The 17,747-nt window shown below is 39.6% G+C and overlaps 1 protein-coding gene across 2 annotated transcripts in view; it reads right to left on the bottom strand.

Annotated features, from left to right (window-relative positions):
• The window catches only part of LOC139380269 (serine threonine kinase 39), a 30,545-nt gene extending 14,281 nt beyond the window's left edge, over window positions 1-16,264 (bottom strand). The window contains exons 1-14 of one of the 2 annotated variants that reach the window (XM_071122818.1): window positions 15,820-15,965; window positions 14,146-14,258; window positions 13,712-13,820; window positions 13,248-13,389; window positions 9,738-9,793; window positions 6,555-6,664; window positions 6,361-6,462; window positions 6,071-6,204; window positions 5,720-5,768; window positions 5,547-5,612; window positions 3,435-3,506; window positions 2,897-3,019; window positions 2,289-2,330; window positions 104-160 (exon numbers count right to left, since the gene is read on the bottom strand). In XM_071122818.1, coding sequence (XP_070978919.1) covers window positions 104-160; window positions 2,289-2,330; window positions 2,897-3,019; window positions 3,435-3,506; window positions 5,547-5,612; window positions 5,720-5,768; window positions 6,071-6,204; window positions 6,361-6,462; window positions 6,555-6,664; window positions 9,738-9,793; window positions 13,248-13,389; window positions 13,712-13,820; window positions 14,146-14,258; window positions 15,820-15,925 — 1,281 coding nt within the window. In that variant the 5' untranslated portion in view covers window positions 15,926-15,965. Of the gene's footprint in view, window positions 1-103; window positions 161-2,288; window positions 2,331-2,896; window positions 3,020-3,434; window positions 3,507-5,546; window positions 5,613-5,719; window positions 5,769-6,070; window positions 6,205-6,360; window positions 6,463-6,554; window positions 6,665-9,737; window positions 9,794-13,247; window positions 13,390-13,711; window positions 13,821-14,145; window positions 14,259-15,819 lie in introns of both variants that reach the window. The other variant, XM_071122819.1, reaches the window with a different exon arrangement.
• Between the last annotated feature and the right edge of the window lie 1,483 nt (window positions 16,265-17,747).

Genomic DNA, 17,747 nt, shown 5'->3' with positions numbered 1-17,747 from the left:
CTGGCACATACTCACACATAATCAGTGGGGCATCAAGGTCACTGAATCATGACAAATTAACGTCTGCCTCTGCTGCTGGTGGTGATGATACTGAAACCCTCACCTGGGGATGCTGAATGGATAGCCCTTCAATGGGAACACTATTGGCATTCTCCTCATCCTGTGGCACAAAACGAAAGGCATTTAGTAAACTATATATTTTTGTGTGCTTTGGAAAGGGTGTTTAGTGGGTGAACATTGTTAAGAATAGCAAATATTTGCCCAAGATCAAGGTCATGGTCAAGGTCATTGCTCAACTCGGTCAGCAAATAGAGAAGAGTCAATAGAAAACAATCAATATGTAAAACATTTTGTTGTTTTGTTTATGAACATTCAAAAAGAGAAAGCATCTACAGTTGAAGTCGGAAGTTTACATACACCTTAGCCAAATACATTTAAACTCAGTTTTCCACAATTCCTGATATTTAATCCAAGTAAAAATTCCCTGCCTCAGGTCAGTTAGGATCACCACTTTATTTTAAGAAAGTGACATGTCAGAATAATAGTAGAGAGAATGATTTATTTCAGCTTTTATTTCTTTCATCACATTCCCAGTGGTTCAGAAGTTAACATACACTCAATTAATATTTGGTAGCATTGCTTTTAAATTGTTTAACATGGGTCAAACGTTTCAGGTAGGCACAATAAGTTTGGGGAATTTCGCCCATTCCTCCTGACAGAGCTGGTGTAACTGAGTCAGGTTTGTAGGCCTCCTTGCTCGCACACGCTTTTTCAGTTCTGCCCACAAATGTTCTATAGGATTGGGGTCAGGGCTTTGTGATGGCCACTCCAATACCTTGACTTTGTTGTCCTTAAGCCATTTTGCCACAACTTTGGAAGTATGCTTGGGGTCAATGTCCATTTGGAAAACCCATTTGCAACCAAGCTTTAACTTGATGTCTTGAGATGTTGCTTCAATATATCCACAATATTGTCCTGTCTCATGATGCCATCTATTTTGTGAAGTGCACCAGTCCCTCCTGCAGCAAAGCACCCCCACAACATGATGCTGCCACCCCTGTACTTCACGGTTGGGATGGTGTTCTTCGGCTTGCAAGCCTCCCCTTTTTCCTCCAAACATAAGGATGGTCATTATGGCCAAACAGTTATATTTTTGTTTGATCAGACCAGAGGACATTCTCCAAAAAGTACGATCTTTGTCCCTATGTGCAGTTGCAAACTGTAGTCTGGCTTTTTTAGCGGCCTTTCAGGTGATGTCGATATAGGACTCGTTTTACTGTGGATATAGATACTTTTGTACCCGTTTCCTCCAGCATCTTCACAAGGTCCTTTGCTGTTGTTCTGGGATTGATTTGCACTTTTCACACCAAAGTACGTTCATCTCTAGGAGACAGAACGCGTCTCCTTCCTGAGCAATATGACGGCTGCGTGGTCCCATGGTGTTTATACTTGCGTACTATAGTTAGTACAGATGAACATGGTACCCTCAGGCGTTTGGAAATTGCTCCCAAGGATGAACCAGACTTGAGGAAGTCTACAATTTTTTTCTGAGTTCTTGGCTGATTTATTTTGATTTTCCCATGATGTTAAGCAAAGAGGCACTGAGTTTGAAGGTAAGGCCTTGAAATACATCCACAGGTTAACCTCCAATTGACTCAAGTTATGTCAATTAGCCTATCAGAAGCTTCTAAAGCCATGACATCATTTTCTGGAATTTTCCAAGCTGTTTAAAGGCACAGTCAACTTAGTGTATGTAAACTTCTGACCCACTGGAATTGTGATACAGTGAATTATAAGTGAAATAATCTTACTTGTGTCATGCACAAAGTAGATGTCCTAGCCGACTTGCCAAAACTAACATTTGTTAACAAGAAGTTGTGGAGTGGTTGAAAAACGAGTTTTAATGACTCCAACCTAAGTTTATGTAAACTTTCGACTTCAACTGTATATACATTCAACCTTGCTAAAATCCATGAGTCAGAGAAACTGTGGGGTAAGATGTACTAGGTTTATTTGAGATTTCATAACGGATACATAACCTGCTCCCTGTTGAGGCAGACAATTAGATTTTCCAATGAAGCCCTTTGTAAAGTAATCAAATTACACAGAAACAGACAGAGGCAAAGTAAGTCAATTATTCTAGTCAATGTGCAGGTTTACACACTCACAACAATCTTACTTCACCCACAATACACCTAAGCGTCTGTCTCTATGATATTAAAAATACTTTAACAATGACAAATCATGTACTCCATATTTGTTTATAGAACAGAAAAGAGCTAACTTACATCTTCGCCCTCGTCTTCGTTGTCCTCTCTGAGCCTTCGCGACTGGAAGGTAATATCAAACACAAACAACATTATATTCTCAGTCTTGACAAATCTAAATACGACTGGCAGATGTAGAGCTCAAACACCTTCGAACACAATCCCTGCAGAATAATTATCATAATGTAGCGTAGAGGAGAAAAACAAACAAGTAAAACTGACCCAGGTAGAATATCATTATCGGCATTTTATTTGTTGTATCTTTGCTTTGTGTAATTTTCCCTGTCAGAGACATCAGGTAAGGCATCTTGTCAAAGAACCTTTTGATATTTGATCATAGCTGGCTCCCCGCTCCATCCTCAGCCGCCTATAGCTATCTTCAAACCCTTACCAATTACCTTTAGCGACATGTCACAGGCCCCTCTCTGAAACAAAGCTTGCTCGCTGCTTTCACAGAAATACATTCAGCTAGAGAATGACTGTAGAAAGGCAAAACAAAAAGGAAGGATCAAGCTAGCCAAAGTGCAGGTAAAAAGCATAGAGAATTGCCCTCAACATTAGCTGTTGCTTTTTCCCCCAGCCCCTGTGGCCAAGTTTTGATGTGTATCTCTTGTCATGGTCTCACCTACCCTGCCTTGATTGACAGCAGCCTTGCCCTCCTCACTCCCTACATCGAGCTCGTCATCACTCCACTCCCAGTCTCCGTCCTCCATCTTGTGCAGGTGGCCACTGGACCCTGGAACTCTCCTCACCTAAGCCAAACACAGCACAACCGTTTAGACATCCCATCAAACTGTAGGGTTGAGAGACAAAACACATTTAGTAGCCCACACACCTTCTAATGTTCTCTCAGTAAGGTTAAAACCAACACAACATTAAATGGCATTTACTTGGCCTATATGATGAGCTGATGAGATTTTTGAAATATTTCATCAAATGTGCAGGTGGATACCAGTAAGCATTTCACAAACACTTAAGCTCGGATTCCTCTCAGAGAGTTTTTAAGGTCTACAAAATGGCTGCTATGAGCTAGCAGAGAACAAAATAACAAAATAGAACAAAAATGAAACGAAGAAAAGGAAACACACACAACTCCTTAAGCAGCTAACTCTGGATGAATCTAAGTGGAAGCCCCAGCATTCTAGGGCTAAGTCAAAGAACATGTACCCTTCTGATGGCATCAAGTTCTTTCGCTGAACCTGACACAGAGCCCATGCTCCTGGAATTCTGCTCTGGCTCCTTGAGCAAAAAAAAAAGCATCAGTCCACTGTGTGCATGTAACAGTTCAGTGCCCTGTATGTCTCTTTACACACAAACACGGTACCGTCAAACTGCCAAAGCATGTGAACAACTACATTTAGTATTTAATATTAATAGGAACATTTATGAGCATGCACACTTAGAGAAATGCACAAAGGGAAAATATGGGATGAAGGAGTACATACAGGCAAATTACAGGAGCAATCTATAAATGCTCTGAATCGATACTGTATCCTCTGTGTACTGGCGTAGCAAATCAATCTCAGTATTATATCAGTATTATTTTCCAACTTTGAATTACGTAACACATCAATGACTGCTGCAACGCACCGTAATCTTTGATCAATACCTCCTGCAGGTCGCCCTATGAAGAGATCAACTAAGGAGCAGGGCTGCCCTCTTCTGGCCAATGAACAACTGCATAAATTCTGTCATTTGCCTAGAGATACATGTCTAGAATGTTACTATTGTGTATTAACTCTGGTTGAATTAATACACCTGCAGAGGAGGTGGGAGTCTCCGGGAGGAAGGGAGATAGACAGAATGAGGAAGGTAGGCAGGATGGGAGGGAGAGTGAGGGAGAGGGTAGTAGACAGACAGACTGAGTAAGGGGGTCAAAGGGGAGAGAGTCTGATCTGGTCGGTGATGTGGACAGGTTACAGAGTACTGAGATGACCATGTTTCTGCAAGGATGCCTCTCTGTGCAGGCTAGCCTGTGTCTGCTGAGTGGATAATGTGGGTGATTCTCCATAGGTCAGAACAGCACACCAACAGTTCTAGTGGTGAAACAGGACCAGAAGACAGACAGGATCGGAGGATCAGGGTTGGCTGCAGAGGGTATCATGATTACATCGCAGCCTCAGAATAGAATACTAATCATTCTACAATCAACCATAATATCTCATTAAAGCTGCAATATGTAACTTTTTGGGAAACCCGACCAAATTCACATAGAAATGTGAGTTATCGATCTGTCATTCTCATTGAAAGCAAGTCTAATATGTGGTAGATCTGTTGTTCTATGTGAGCTATTTCTACGCTTCCCATCTTTTAGTTTAGTTTTTGCGTCTTTTACTTTCGATTTTGTACACCAGCTGCAAACAGCTGAAAATACAATATTTTTGGTTAGGGAAAATATATTTAACAGCGGTTTAGATGGTACAATGATTCTCTACAATATACTTGCTTGTTTTGTCACATATACTGAAATTAGGCAACTATTAGAATTTTACCCACCAGGAAATGGCAGAGCGATTTCTGCATAGTGCACCTTTAAACCATGTTTGCCAAATTAGTCAACCGACCCACACACGATCTGAATGATTGTGACTGTTCTGACCAGCATACTGTTCTCCCCTCTGTCTGACAACTCTGTCACGAGTCACTTCCATCTCTATTGACATTATGCTTTGCTAAATGACTTGGTCATGCGACACCTCCACAATCCCCCATGTTCTCCAGTCACCCATGCCATGTCAGTGAATTTCCATCCAACTCGATCACCTTGGCCTTTTTGCCTTCTGGCAATAGGGTCTTCGCACCCATTACTTCAGTAATCCACATGTAGGACAATGGCGATCCAATATCAACCTTTCCTGCCACACTGCTGCACTCATGCCCAGTTCACTGTGACCGCAAGGCAAACTGAGCATGCAAATGGTATGTTTAAGTGCACCTCCCCGTTACCTAACCACTCACATTAAATTCCATTTGTCTTTGTCCGCCACTTGCAGTGAGCGTCTGAGCAACGTTACGGACCACTAATGCAAGAGTTGTAAGCACATCTATTCTGCATGACTGATATTGCTCCAGGAGTGGCCCATATTTGCAGCCTCACAGAACAGTTTGATCACAAAGTGAATGACGTGTTGATCAGTAAGAGAGAGAGGGAGAGGACACTCAATGTCTGTTGACTGGCGGAGTGTGCTGCCAACCCCTATCATCTTACCATACTTTGTTCATAATGTTCAGTCAATATTGGGTCTGCTTTACTGGGAAGGATGTTTGTTTAGACATTACCCTTTTGGCTCTCTGGGTTATGTTCGGGGCTCTGCATAGCAGCTTTTCGATCAGATATTCTCTGTTCTGCAGATGAAAATCACAACCCATGTTAAGCAAATCTACATACAAATTCTTTAAGCCTCAAAAAAAGAAAAAAAAGAACAGGTCAAATCCTGGAGGTAAAATCATACCTTGGCTTTCTGGAAAAATTTACATTTCAAAAGTTCTGCTGCTGTAGGCCTGAAGAGAAGCAAAATACATGGAGATATAAGAACACATTCCAATCATTGGCCTAGAACTGAATGTACAATTCCTCGAATCTGTCTGTGTGAGAATAGATATTCTTGGGTGGGTGGGTATGAGTGAGCCCACTAAACATGAAGACTATATTTCAGGACTCTCCTGAAATGTGTCTGACATTCTACAGAGACTCGATCAACTCCCAAGGCCATCAGATTTACTTCATCATCAACCAGTGACAGACTCTACAGATTTAGAGAGTAGGCCTAATGCAGTTCACAGAATGGCAGACATGTACAAACCTCTTGGCGGGCTCCTTCTGAAGGCACAGGGTTATTAGCTTCCTAAACGATTTCCCATATTTTTTCAGCATCTCTTTGTCCTCCACACCCGTGTCTAGGGTGGGAGGATCGTTCTGTAAGGTCAGCATTAAGACCTGGGAAGAGAAGAGGAAGGGTCAAAGACATTCAAGTGTTCTCTCAGAGGTTACATAGACATAGGGTAGTAATTTGCCTTTTCATGGTTTATTAGTTAAGATGTAGGCCTATTTCGCTTCCTGTCTAGGATCTAGATATGCAGTGATCAGGCTCACCTTCATGGGTGGGTATCGGTGGTAAGGTGCAGACCCTGTGGCCAACTCTATGGCAGTGATTCCAAAACTCCAAATGTCTGCTTTGAAGTCATAGCCTCGTACCTGTGGACATGGCGGAGCTACTGTTAGTGTTGTACAGTCTAGGTGAAAACAGATAGTAGATGTTACTAAAACTGGCCACAAGATAGTCTCACCTGTTCCATCACCTCAGGGGCCATCCAACATGGTGTGCCCACAAAAGTCTTCCGTACTTTGTTTCTGGTCATATCTCCTCCAGTGGCCAAAAAGGCACTAACTCCAAAATCTATGAAGAAATATGGATAATTCAGATGACATGTATGGATGTAAATGTTATACCTCATTAACATCTGATAGAAAGGGATAATAATGTTTTGCGGTATTTGCTCAAATATACTCAAACCACAGTATAATATTCTACCACAGCTAAATGTGATTGTACAGACATGTAGTATCAGGATAGTTCCAATCACTAGGTTTCATCTGACGAAGGAATCTGATGAACTAAAATCTGTGACCGTTTCACAAGTATTTCATGTTATACACCTTATACAAACTGTGCACACTCCAGCTCTTCAGTTGCATTTGTGTTAGAATGGTTCTCCTTGCTGTGTTTGTAGGCTAAAGGTCGTCCAAGTACATGAAAGACTGTAGGCCTCCAGTGATTTATGTTGGGGGACCTGTTTGACTACCTTTATGTTATTCAGTAAATGGGTCGTTCCACCAATTCGGTGCACTTTGAGATGTGTAACTTTGTGGGGAAAACAATGTCACCTAATTGTAGCATTCTGTCATAAAGAGCACATGCTAAACTTAATAAAAAAACTTGTTTTCCCATCTCAAGAGGTTAAATTACAAAAGATACTATAGTAAGTGTCTATTAAGTGCCAAATAAAGTAACAGGGTTGACTGTAACACGATTGAATGCAAGCTTCACAAAACAAATTGAATAGTTCAAACTTTTCTAGCAAGTTATTATTGATGCACCAGTTTTCCACCACAAAACTCAAAAAATGGCAAAAAAAGAGCTTTTAAACTATGATTTTACTGTCACATGTTCATAGCCTCTTTTGAAAAAAATATTTAAAAGGAATAGTTTTACCATATTAAAACAACAGTTCAGTTCATGTAACAGGGTTGACCTTAAAATGAGGGACAGGTTTTGACCTTGAAATGAATCAATAATCATATGAAATATTACTTTGTCAGAGCAACACAATAACTATGGCCTTACAATATTGGTGAAAACTTGCAGAAATGTTGGGGTTAGGGGGATTAAAATATTCCTAGAAGTCACCGAGGAGGGTAATGTCAACATGCTGAAATTTGGCACTTTAGCAATACTTTATTTATATTAAAAATCTGATTTATTGAATTCTCCATGTGGCCTATATTAAAAGCCACATCATTGAATATAACAGGGTCAAAATTGGTGCTCAATTAAAAAAATATATGTATATATAAAAAGGATGCAAAAGGCACTCATTCTGTGGAAAGACCTCAATATTGTCAACCCCATGTTGTAGAAATACAAGAAATGTCTGTTTCGTGCAGAACATACTGAGTTGAACTAAATGCACTTATGAACTGGTACAGTTGAAGTTGGAAGTTTACATACACCTTAGCCAAATACATTTAAACTCAGTTTTTTACAATTCCTGTTTAAGGTCAGTTAGGATTACCATTCTATTTTAAGAAAGTGAAATGTCAGAATAATAGTAGAGAGAATGATTAATTTCAGCTTTTATTTCTTTCATCACATTACCAGTGGATCAGAAGTTTACATACACTCAATTAGTATTTGGTAGCATTGCCTTTAAATTGTTTAACTTGGGACAAATGTTTCAGGTGGCTTTCCACAAGTTTCCCACAATAAGTTGGGTGAATTTTGGCCCATTCCTCCTGACAGAGCTGGTGTAACTGAGTCAGGTTTATAGGCCTCCTTGCTCGCACATGCTTTTTCAGTTCAGCCCATAAATGTTCTACAGGATTGAGGTCAGGGCTTTGTGATGACCACTCCAATACCTTGACTTTGTTGTCCTTAAGCCATTTTGCCACAACTTTGGAAGCATGCCTGGGGGGTCACTGTCCATTTGGAAGACCCATTTGCGACCATGCCTTAACTTCCTGACTGATGTCTTGAGATGGTGCTTCAATATATTCACATAATTTTCCTGCCTCATGATGCTTTTTATTTTGTAAAGTGCACCAGTCCCTCCAACAGAAAAGCACCCCCACAACATGATGCTGCCACCCCTGCTTCTTCCTTGCTGAGCGGCCTTTCAGGTTATGTCGATATAGGACTTGTTTTACTGTGGATACTTTTGTACATATTTCCTCCAGCATCTTCACAAGGTCCTTTGCTTTTGTTCTGCGATTGATTTGCACTTTTCACACCAAAGTACGTTCATCTCTAGGAGACAGAACGCGTCTTCTTCCTGAGCGGTATGGCGGCTGCGTGGTCCCATGGTGTTTATACTTGCATACTATTGTTTGTACAGATGAACATGGTACCTTCAGGCGTTTGGAAATTGCTCCCAAAGATGAACCAGACTTGTGGAGGTCTATAAAAAAATGCTGAGGTCTTGGCTGATTTCTTTTCATTTTCCCATGATGTCTAGCGAAGAGGCACTGAGTTTGAAGGTAGGCCTTGAAATACATCCACAGGTTAACCTCCAATTGACTCAAGTTATGTCAATTAGCCTATCAGAAGCTTCTAAAGCCATGACATCATGTTCTGGAATTTTCCAAGCTGTTTAAAGGCACAGTCAACTTAGTGTATGTAAACTTCTGACCCACTGGAATTGTGATACAGTGAATTATAAGTGAAATAATCTGTCTGTAAACAATTCTTGGAAAAAATACTTGTGTCATGCACAAAGTAGATGTCCTAATCGACTTGCCAACAAGAAATTTGTGGAGTGGTTGAAAAACAAGCTTTAATGACTCCAACCTAAGTGTATGCAAACTTCCGACTTCAACTGTATATCTACATTAATGTTGTATTCCTAGCAAATAAATAAAACACTTATAAAATACTAATTTTTTAAACTCAATATTTTGAGTGGGGCTGAAAGGTCTTCAGGACAGGAAAGAGAAACACGCAGTCAATATGTAAACTACTGCGTATTCGCTAGCTTCAAAAATATATTAATCTGCCATTTTACAATTATATTCCTACTTTTGATTGGTGAAGTCTGGCATTATGTTGATTAGGCTGTTGAATTAACTGAATGTGTGGAAGCATCATTAAAAAAGTACTATCTTTGTGGCAGTCAGTGAGCTGTGAGAATACAATTTAACAGGTGAGGTGAGGGAGTGACAGAAGATGAGGTGAGGGAGTGACATTACTCACACACCTGCAATCTGAACAGATCCGTCCTCTCCCAACAGAATGTTCCCAGCCTTCACATCCCTGAGGTCACACACACACAGCAAAAACACCCCAGTCAGGCCCAAACAGTATCTATCGACCTAAGTGGAGCAGGATCAATTGCATCCATGTGTACAAATTAGTTTTGCAGCCTACTGTCATTTGGAACACTGCCCAAGGGGGTAATAGTGGTTTACTTCTTTATGCCCTTGACATCCAGGCAAGTTCAAAGAACACAATCTGTCATTAAATTACATTGAAACAGTAGATAATGTCATCACAATTTAACTAATACCATGTAACTCTTAGATTACAATGTATAGATTAATACTATGTAACTTTTAAATACACTCTTTTAAGGAAGACCCTGTGCAAAGAATTAATGTTTAAAACTCCAAACAGTGGAGGCTCCTCCGAGGAGGGAGGGGAGGATCATCCTCCTCGGTGAATTTCATAAAAAAAAAAAAAGTTAAACATTAAAAAAGTTACTTTTTTTAGATAAAACTATACTAAATATATTCAGGTCACCAAATAATTGATTAAAACACAAGGTTTTGCAGTGAAGGTCTACAGTAGCCTCAACAGCCCTCTGTAGGGTAGAACCATGGTGTAGCCGGAGGACAGCTAGCTTCTGTCCTCCTCTGTGTACATTGACTTAAATACAAAACTCAGGAGGCTCATGGTTCTCACCGCCTTCCATAGACTTCCGGAGTATGTCCTCCAACCTATCAGAGCTCTTGTAGCATGAACTGACATGTTGTCCACCCAATCAAAGGATCAGACAATTAATCTAGTACTGAAAGCATTAGCTACAGCTAGCTAGCAATGCAGTGCATTACACATTGTGAGTAGTTGAGTCAAAGAGAGAGAAAGACAATAGTTGAACAGTTTTGAACAAATTCATATTTTTAAAAATGAAGGACAAGCGAGAGAGAGAGAGAGAGAGAGAGAGAGAGAGACTTATATTTTGTTGTATTTTTTTCAGCTTCACTTACTTAGCTAGGCAATGCAACTAGTTTAGCCTACTCAAACACCCGGATCAAACAAAGTGGAAAGCTATGTTAGCTAGCTGGCTATGGCTATCCAACTCTGGAACTCTTTCAAGTTAAGGTAAGCTTTTGGTTGTATTAATTTATTCACCGCGGCCCGCCGGTGTAACTGCTAAACTGGTTGCTGCTGACTGTACACTGCACTGCATGATTGTAGGGGGTTTACTAATGTGTTAGTTCTTGCTGCTATGTTGACTATGACGTTAATATGGTGACAATGATGTAGGCTGTGTGTAGCGGTTAGCGGTTATGATATGAAAGTTTGGCTTGGAAGGGTTTTTTTGCCTGGTCACAGAAAACTGATGTGTTGTGCACTGAAGTCCACAAGCAAAGGAAAAAGGTGAGAGGAGAACATGTAGTTTTGGGAAAGAATAAAACTATCAAAGGGATCATGATTTTTTTATGTGGCTGCTATGAAAGTGAACTGTGTTTGAGTGTGATATGGGGTGTATTCATTCCGGCGATTCTGTTGGAAAAACGTTTCTTAAACGGATTAACATACTGGAATTTGCCCAACATAAACTCTCGTTTGCAACTGTTGGACATATGATTACACCCTAGATCAGCTAGATGCAGGCAGGAGTGTGCAAGGCGGTATTGAATGTGTCAATGTCTGTCACCTTGATTACTCAAATTTAGGGCTGACCCCATTTAGTCGACTGGTCGATAGGCTGAGATTTTTTTAGTTGAGCAGACCGAGATTTTTTTAGTCTAGCAGTCTAAAAAATATTTTTGGGCACATGAGACACCCGTCTGACTCGAGGGGATGGCACACCAGTATCACCAGTAAAACATTTACCGTTAATTTCCATAATTTCTAATCTACAATGTTAGTTTTGTTATGGTCATTTCTGTTAATGCATTAAATATATTATTATCACAGTCTTTTACCGTTCTCATTGTCGGAGTGGACATGTTGTTTGCTGACCGCACAACCTAGGCTACACTTGTGAGAAACAAGTTACGTTTTTTTCATTCCATTTAGGAGTTGTCAATTTGTTAATTGTGGTTTGTTTTGTAGCGCTCCTGTAAATGTTGAGTAAGGACACGCACCTGATTATACATAGAAGTAGGCCTAGGCTACCTGGCCTGCACGCAAATGCAGGCCTATAAATGTACACATTTGGGGATCTGGTAGTATTTCTGATTGTCTTAACTCACCACCACTGTGGAACTTAATTTTTTCTTCAACTCAAACACCAAGTAAACAAAGTCTGTTTTTACATCCATTGAGAATGACAATAGTTCCTCAATGTAGCCTATTTCAAAATTCTTTCCAGCGCTCTTTCGATATCCGCTCAGCGTGAAAGGGGGGAAAAAATGTCATGCTCTGATCAGGTGAAGGAAACATCATAAAATAGGCCTACCTGATTACTTCTTATCCCTTGTGCAAATATCCTACAGCTATGTCTTTCTGGGGCTCACTGGATCTGGAAACTCTGAGGTCCCAGAATATTTTATACAATGTTGCAAGTTTAAGCTTCAGGCTGGACCCAAGTTAATAGCTTATACAATGTTTCTAGTTCCTTGCAGACAGGCCATGAGTAGCCAATGTGATTAATAGGATATTCATTTTTATCAGTATATTTTCTAACTGCAGGCTGCAATGTTTTTATTTGTTGGCTTTATGTAGGCTAATTTGACATAGTTGGCACTGGCAATATAAGTTACTTTTAGAATTGTTATTAACCATATGATAATGATTTTGAGATACATAGACTTTATTATAAATTAAAATAAACTTGCCCACGAAAATGTGCATATAAAAATCATAACTGGCACACAGATCGGTAGAAACGGTAAGATAAATTGGCACTCCAGATGGAAAAGGTTGCCGACCCCTGGTGTAGCCTATTAGGAGCGTAACAGCAGGAGCGTAACAGCAGAATCTGTGAATGCCAGCAGAAGCAGGAGGAAGAGGGTCGGGAACAGGTTTCTTTTACTTCTGGTTAGGCTATCTTGATCTATGTCTCCCTCGAGTCATTTGTGTGTCTTATTATTTAATCCCAGTGTGCTTAAAGCATCAGACAAGCTCAGTAGCCTACATACAGTATAGTTGATTTTATTAAAACACATAGGATGTGTCTATGTAGGGAAAGATACACATTTCAAAATGTCTACCAATCAATTGGTCGAAAGAACAGACGACTCTAGATCTAACAATATTTTTTTCGTCGGGGACAGCCCTACTAAAATGTCTCTCGACCTGTGTTGTAAACTTTCATTAATAGCCTAGGTTGTAGCAACCTCATGATAGGTATAGGGGAAAAATGTGAGTATCATATTGTAGCCTAAACCTATCGATGTTACAATGAGCTGGGTGAAGGGAATATGAATGACAGTCATCAAATATGCTGTAATAGAAATAAGGCTATGCTCATAAAAAAAATAATCGTCCTCCCTTTTCTTAAACGGCACCGACCATCACTGACTCCAGGGTATCTTACCTGTGAATCTGTCCGTTTCTATGCAGGTAGTCCAGCCCCTCAAGGACCTCTTTTAGTATGGTTGCAATGATGAGCTCATCTAGAACTCCATTTTTGTGCTCTCCTCTGCTAAAGGTATGCTTTATTATATCCAACATGGATCCTAAAAAGAGGAAGCAGACAGACAAACAGTGCCCACAATGCCCAATGCTGATATGTCAATTTCTACATAAGATCCTTCCATGTCAACTGTTCTATTGACCCATTCTATGTTAAGCAAGTTTGTTACAATGTTTGATATTCATCCCAGCCGTACCTGGTGTGATAACACTTCACTTTTAATGCCACTGCACATAGGTCTACAGTAAACTGATCAAAAGGATGGACAATTGCTCGTTACATGTCGTGATGGTTGAAATTGTATGAGATCAATGTCATGACTTCATGAGTTCTATTTTGCTAGGTTGGTGAAGGTCAAAGCTTACCTCCACTCAGAAGTTTCATGACTAACCAAAGTTCATCCTTTACCACAAATGAGGTGTAGTAGGTGACAACATTTGGATGGTTGCATTGGCTCATGGCTTGAATTTCTTTCTATTGTATGAGAGGAAAGAGGCTCATATGAGAAACAAATTAAAGCTAACATCTTTTGACAACCTTTCTTATAACAAGGATTGTTCATAGGTCATTTGAGTCTCTAAAAATGAAGTGAACAAACACTGTAACTTATGGCTAATTTATTTTTCAAATGGACACTTGAGTGTAGCACAGCCCTCCTACTCAGCCTCTAATAGACATACACAAGAGAGAACAGCAAAATCGAATTACAGCCCAATCAGGAAAGTATGGGCCAGAGAGAGCCCGAGGCACTGTGGTCACACACAATGAAAATATAGCCTTTATTTATTGTTGCTCTCACCAATAGCTCATCCATGCTGGTCTGGCATTTTTCCAAGTTGATTCTCTTTATGGCCACGCGTTCCTGTCTGGGGGTGCAGAGGGCAGCCTGCACTACGGCTGTGGCCCCGCTGCCTGGTATCACAGACAAATAGAGGTGCAATTATAAAACAGGGCAGGAGACAGTACAGTAACATTAAATGTGACCAAGGTGAACAGCATAAGGGATCATTGAAACATGCAGTATCATTTTGTGTCTGTTCGGAATATTAAATGTTTTTTGTGACATTTAAATAATAACTCATGTATATTCCATGACAGTTCAGAACAGAATTGAACAAATACAGTATGTGCAAACATATTTTCCAATGACATGTTAATTCCTCTGCATAACAGTCAGTGTATCCAAAGACAAAGCTGTGAAGAGGGGTTTATTTAAGAACCAGGCCATGCTAAGCTATAGTTGTCTTGTACTAAGAATGTGACACAGTACACACCATGCCAACTGCCGGTGACAGATAAGGATGAGAGGAGATCGGACTGCTCAACAGTTGATTATAAGCACAAAAAAAGATGACTGACTAGCCACAGCAGCTCGTGGTTGTAGTGCTATCCCTTATCAGCACTGATATGGCTTTCTTTGGCTGTCAGTGTCAGCTCAAATGTCTCTCACCGTTCACAGGTGCCAAAATTCTTAAATGAGCAGAAAACATTGAGTATTTGGGGAATTATTGTGAATAACTGCATTATAGGCCTACCAAACGAGGTCTGGCGCTATTAGCAGTAGGGGAAGTGGAGAGTGACACTCAGTATTGTTACAATGTAACCGGTTCTATAACTCCTTGATGTAACCTAATAGAAGTGAAAATAAACATTGATGACCTATGAAACTTGACTGACCTGCTGAAACAATAAACTAAACATTCTTATCCAATGTAATGTTTTATCTATGGATTACAAAATAAAGACGATATATTGCTTACAGTGAGGCAAAGCAACATCTTAAAATGTATAGAATTTTTTTTTACAACTATATATTAATTATAATACATTGACAGAAGGCGGCTTATAAATTATGTCTATAGGCTATTTGTCTTTCCTTTTCCAGAGACAATTAAATAATCTGTGACAACATTCTTACAAAGTAGACCATTTTTTGCATAGCCTAATACCCATCATAATCATAATAGGCATAATAACGTTGGACTGTTATTAAAACTGAATGTTACTCGTGTTTATTTTGTTTCGTGTAGCCTAACAGTAGATCCTCTTACTAACTTCAGAGTGGCATGCAATTCAATATCCCTTCTCTACCGAAGGATAACATGCCATTCCCGTGAGGACTGCATCCATGCATAGACTCATATATTTCAATATTAGCCTACTGGACATGTGCCATAAATGAGCATCGTTCAGGATTGCATTAAAAACGCATTTACATTAAATTCCTACCCATACGAATACAACTTTACAATGACTATAAATATCTCTCAATATGATGAAATAAGTGGTTTCCTCTTACAAGAGCAAGCGAATAGAGGTTGTTATTAACATCCGCAATGCAAAGCATTAAAGAGACGCTGTTCAATATGAAAAAGCCGGTAGGCCCTCGTCGTCATTCACCGCTGATAACCGCCCGAGCCATATCCATGATAAAACATTATATCATTACACTATAGAAATGTAGCCTACTAACCTATGACTTCCTGTAACTCGTACGACTCCCTGGTAATTGGCCAGCTCGTTGTCAGCACTGGTTGCGGATTCTGGACATTAGCCGGAGATTCGCCTTGCTCCGCCATGATGCTGCTGCTGCTGCTGAGCTAGCTACTTAGCGACCACAGACGGTAAAATGTGCATTCACTCCCGACTACAGAAGTGTCAGCTGCTGCAGAGCGTTACTACGGTTAGTGCTATCCTGAATCCTTTGGACGTCCCTAAACCCTAACCTTAACCCCTACCCTAACCCTAACCATAAGAATAGCCCTTACCATTACCATTACCATAACCCTTACCAAACCTTAACCCTACCTTAACTCTTACATTAAGCGTTTAAAACGTCAACTTCAATAGGGTGACGTCAGAGTTGGGACGCCCCAATGATCCCATTTAGACTTTTCCGCATTACTACCGCTTGCGATGAAAACATCAGGAAAATAAAGGGCCACATTCATTGTGCAACTTTCACCACAACGGCAATGTGTCATTTGACTTTATTATAACCCATTATATTAAAATGTCTACCCTATATGGTTTTAAACAACAACCAATAGGCTAAATATTAAAATAAATTATGTTCAAATTTAAGATTGCCTATTCTATTTCTCTAGATTATTCGTTGAATAGGCTGAATTCAAATAATCATACTGAAAAAAAAAACACTTGAAATGTTGTGATAGGCCTATTAAAGTTGCCATTTTAAAAACAAATGTCAATTCCAACTCTGAAAGTTGTCTTTGTTAGTTGCCAAATCAAATATAATCAAATGAATTGCCTATTATTTGATTAATAAATTAATTAAACTTAACTTGAACAACTGAATTCGTTTTAGGCCTATGGCGTTGGTTACAGTTTAGCCTGGATATTTTGAATGACGCAGTGATGAACTGTCGTTGTGGTGAAAGTTGCACAATGAATGTGGCCCTTTATTTTGTATATTACATTGTACCCTGGATGATAAAAGTTGCTACAAAGTTCCAAAGAGCGCAAAAAACAAAAAAAATCCACTAGATGGCAATATTACATCTTCAATCATATACCAACATTTGTGAGGCCCTACACTACATAATGCCTATGAGGTGTCTCTTGGTGAAAGTACATTACTGATTACAACAATATAAAAAGGTGTCCTTTTATTGAATTAATACATTCACATTCTGTATTTACACAAATCTATTAATTTCTAATCTCTTGTGGAAAGATTCGTCTGCCTAGGCTGCAATTACGTGAGACTAGTTCTGGGTAAACCGAGATTAATTAATTAATGCAATAATTTCCTAGACAAAAACATTATACAGCAGCTCTTCTGCTATGAGTGTGCTGGTAAGTAGGGTGGCATGATTGACTAAGTATTCATGTTGATACAGTGCGTTTTCCATGTATTTATTTTTTGCTTTCAATGGCTATGGGACATTTGCCTAACCAAAATGTGTCAGGAACAGTCAGGACAGGAAGTCGGGAACATATTATTCAATGAGTATTTCAGACTAACAACAATATAATCGTATTATTCTGCATTCTATTGAGGAGAAAAAATATCAACAGTCAAGGTACACTCAGCCTATTCCATACATTAAGCTAAAATCATAATTTAAGATACATTGCTATTGCCATACACCACTTATGCGTGAATACCTTTGTATAGTGACTGCATGTGTGACATTTCAATGCACCAATCACTTGCGGAGGAGTAGATGCCTGATTCATTCTACTTCCCTACACTGGAAAGAGCGAGGGAGAAAATAGACCAGTGTGTTGTGAACAACAGCGTGAGCAACAACAGTGGATCAGAGGTTCGCATCATAATAAAAGTCCGTCATTGAAACTGACGCAAACGGATAAAAATAATGGAATCATGCCACAATTGAAACAAGTTTGGAATGTTGTTAAATAAATTCAACAAAA

This window comes from Oncorhynchus clarkii, chromosome 22 (assembly GCF_045791955.1).
Source record: "Oncorhynchus clarkii lewisi isolate Uvic-CL-2024 chromosome 22, UVic_Ocla_1.0, whole genome shotgun sequence".
Taxonomy (NCBI): Eukaryota; Metazoa; Chordata; class Actinopteri; order Salmoniformes; family Salmonidae; genus Oncorhynchus; species Oncorhynchus clarkii.
The sequence above is the reverse complement of the archived record's forward strand: the minus strand, read 5'-3'. Positions and strand labels throughout refer to the sequence as shown.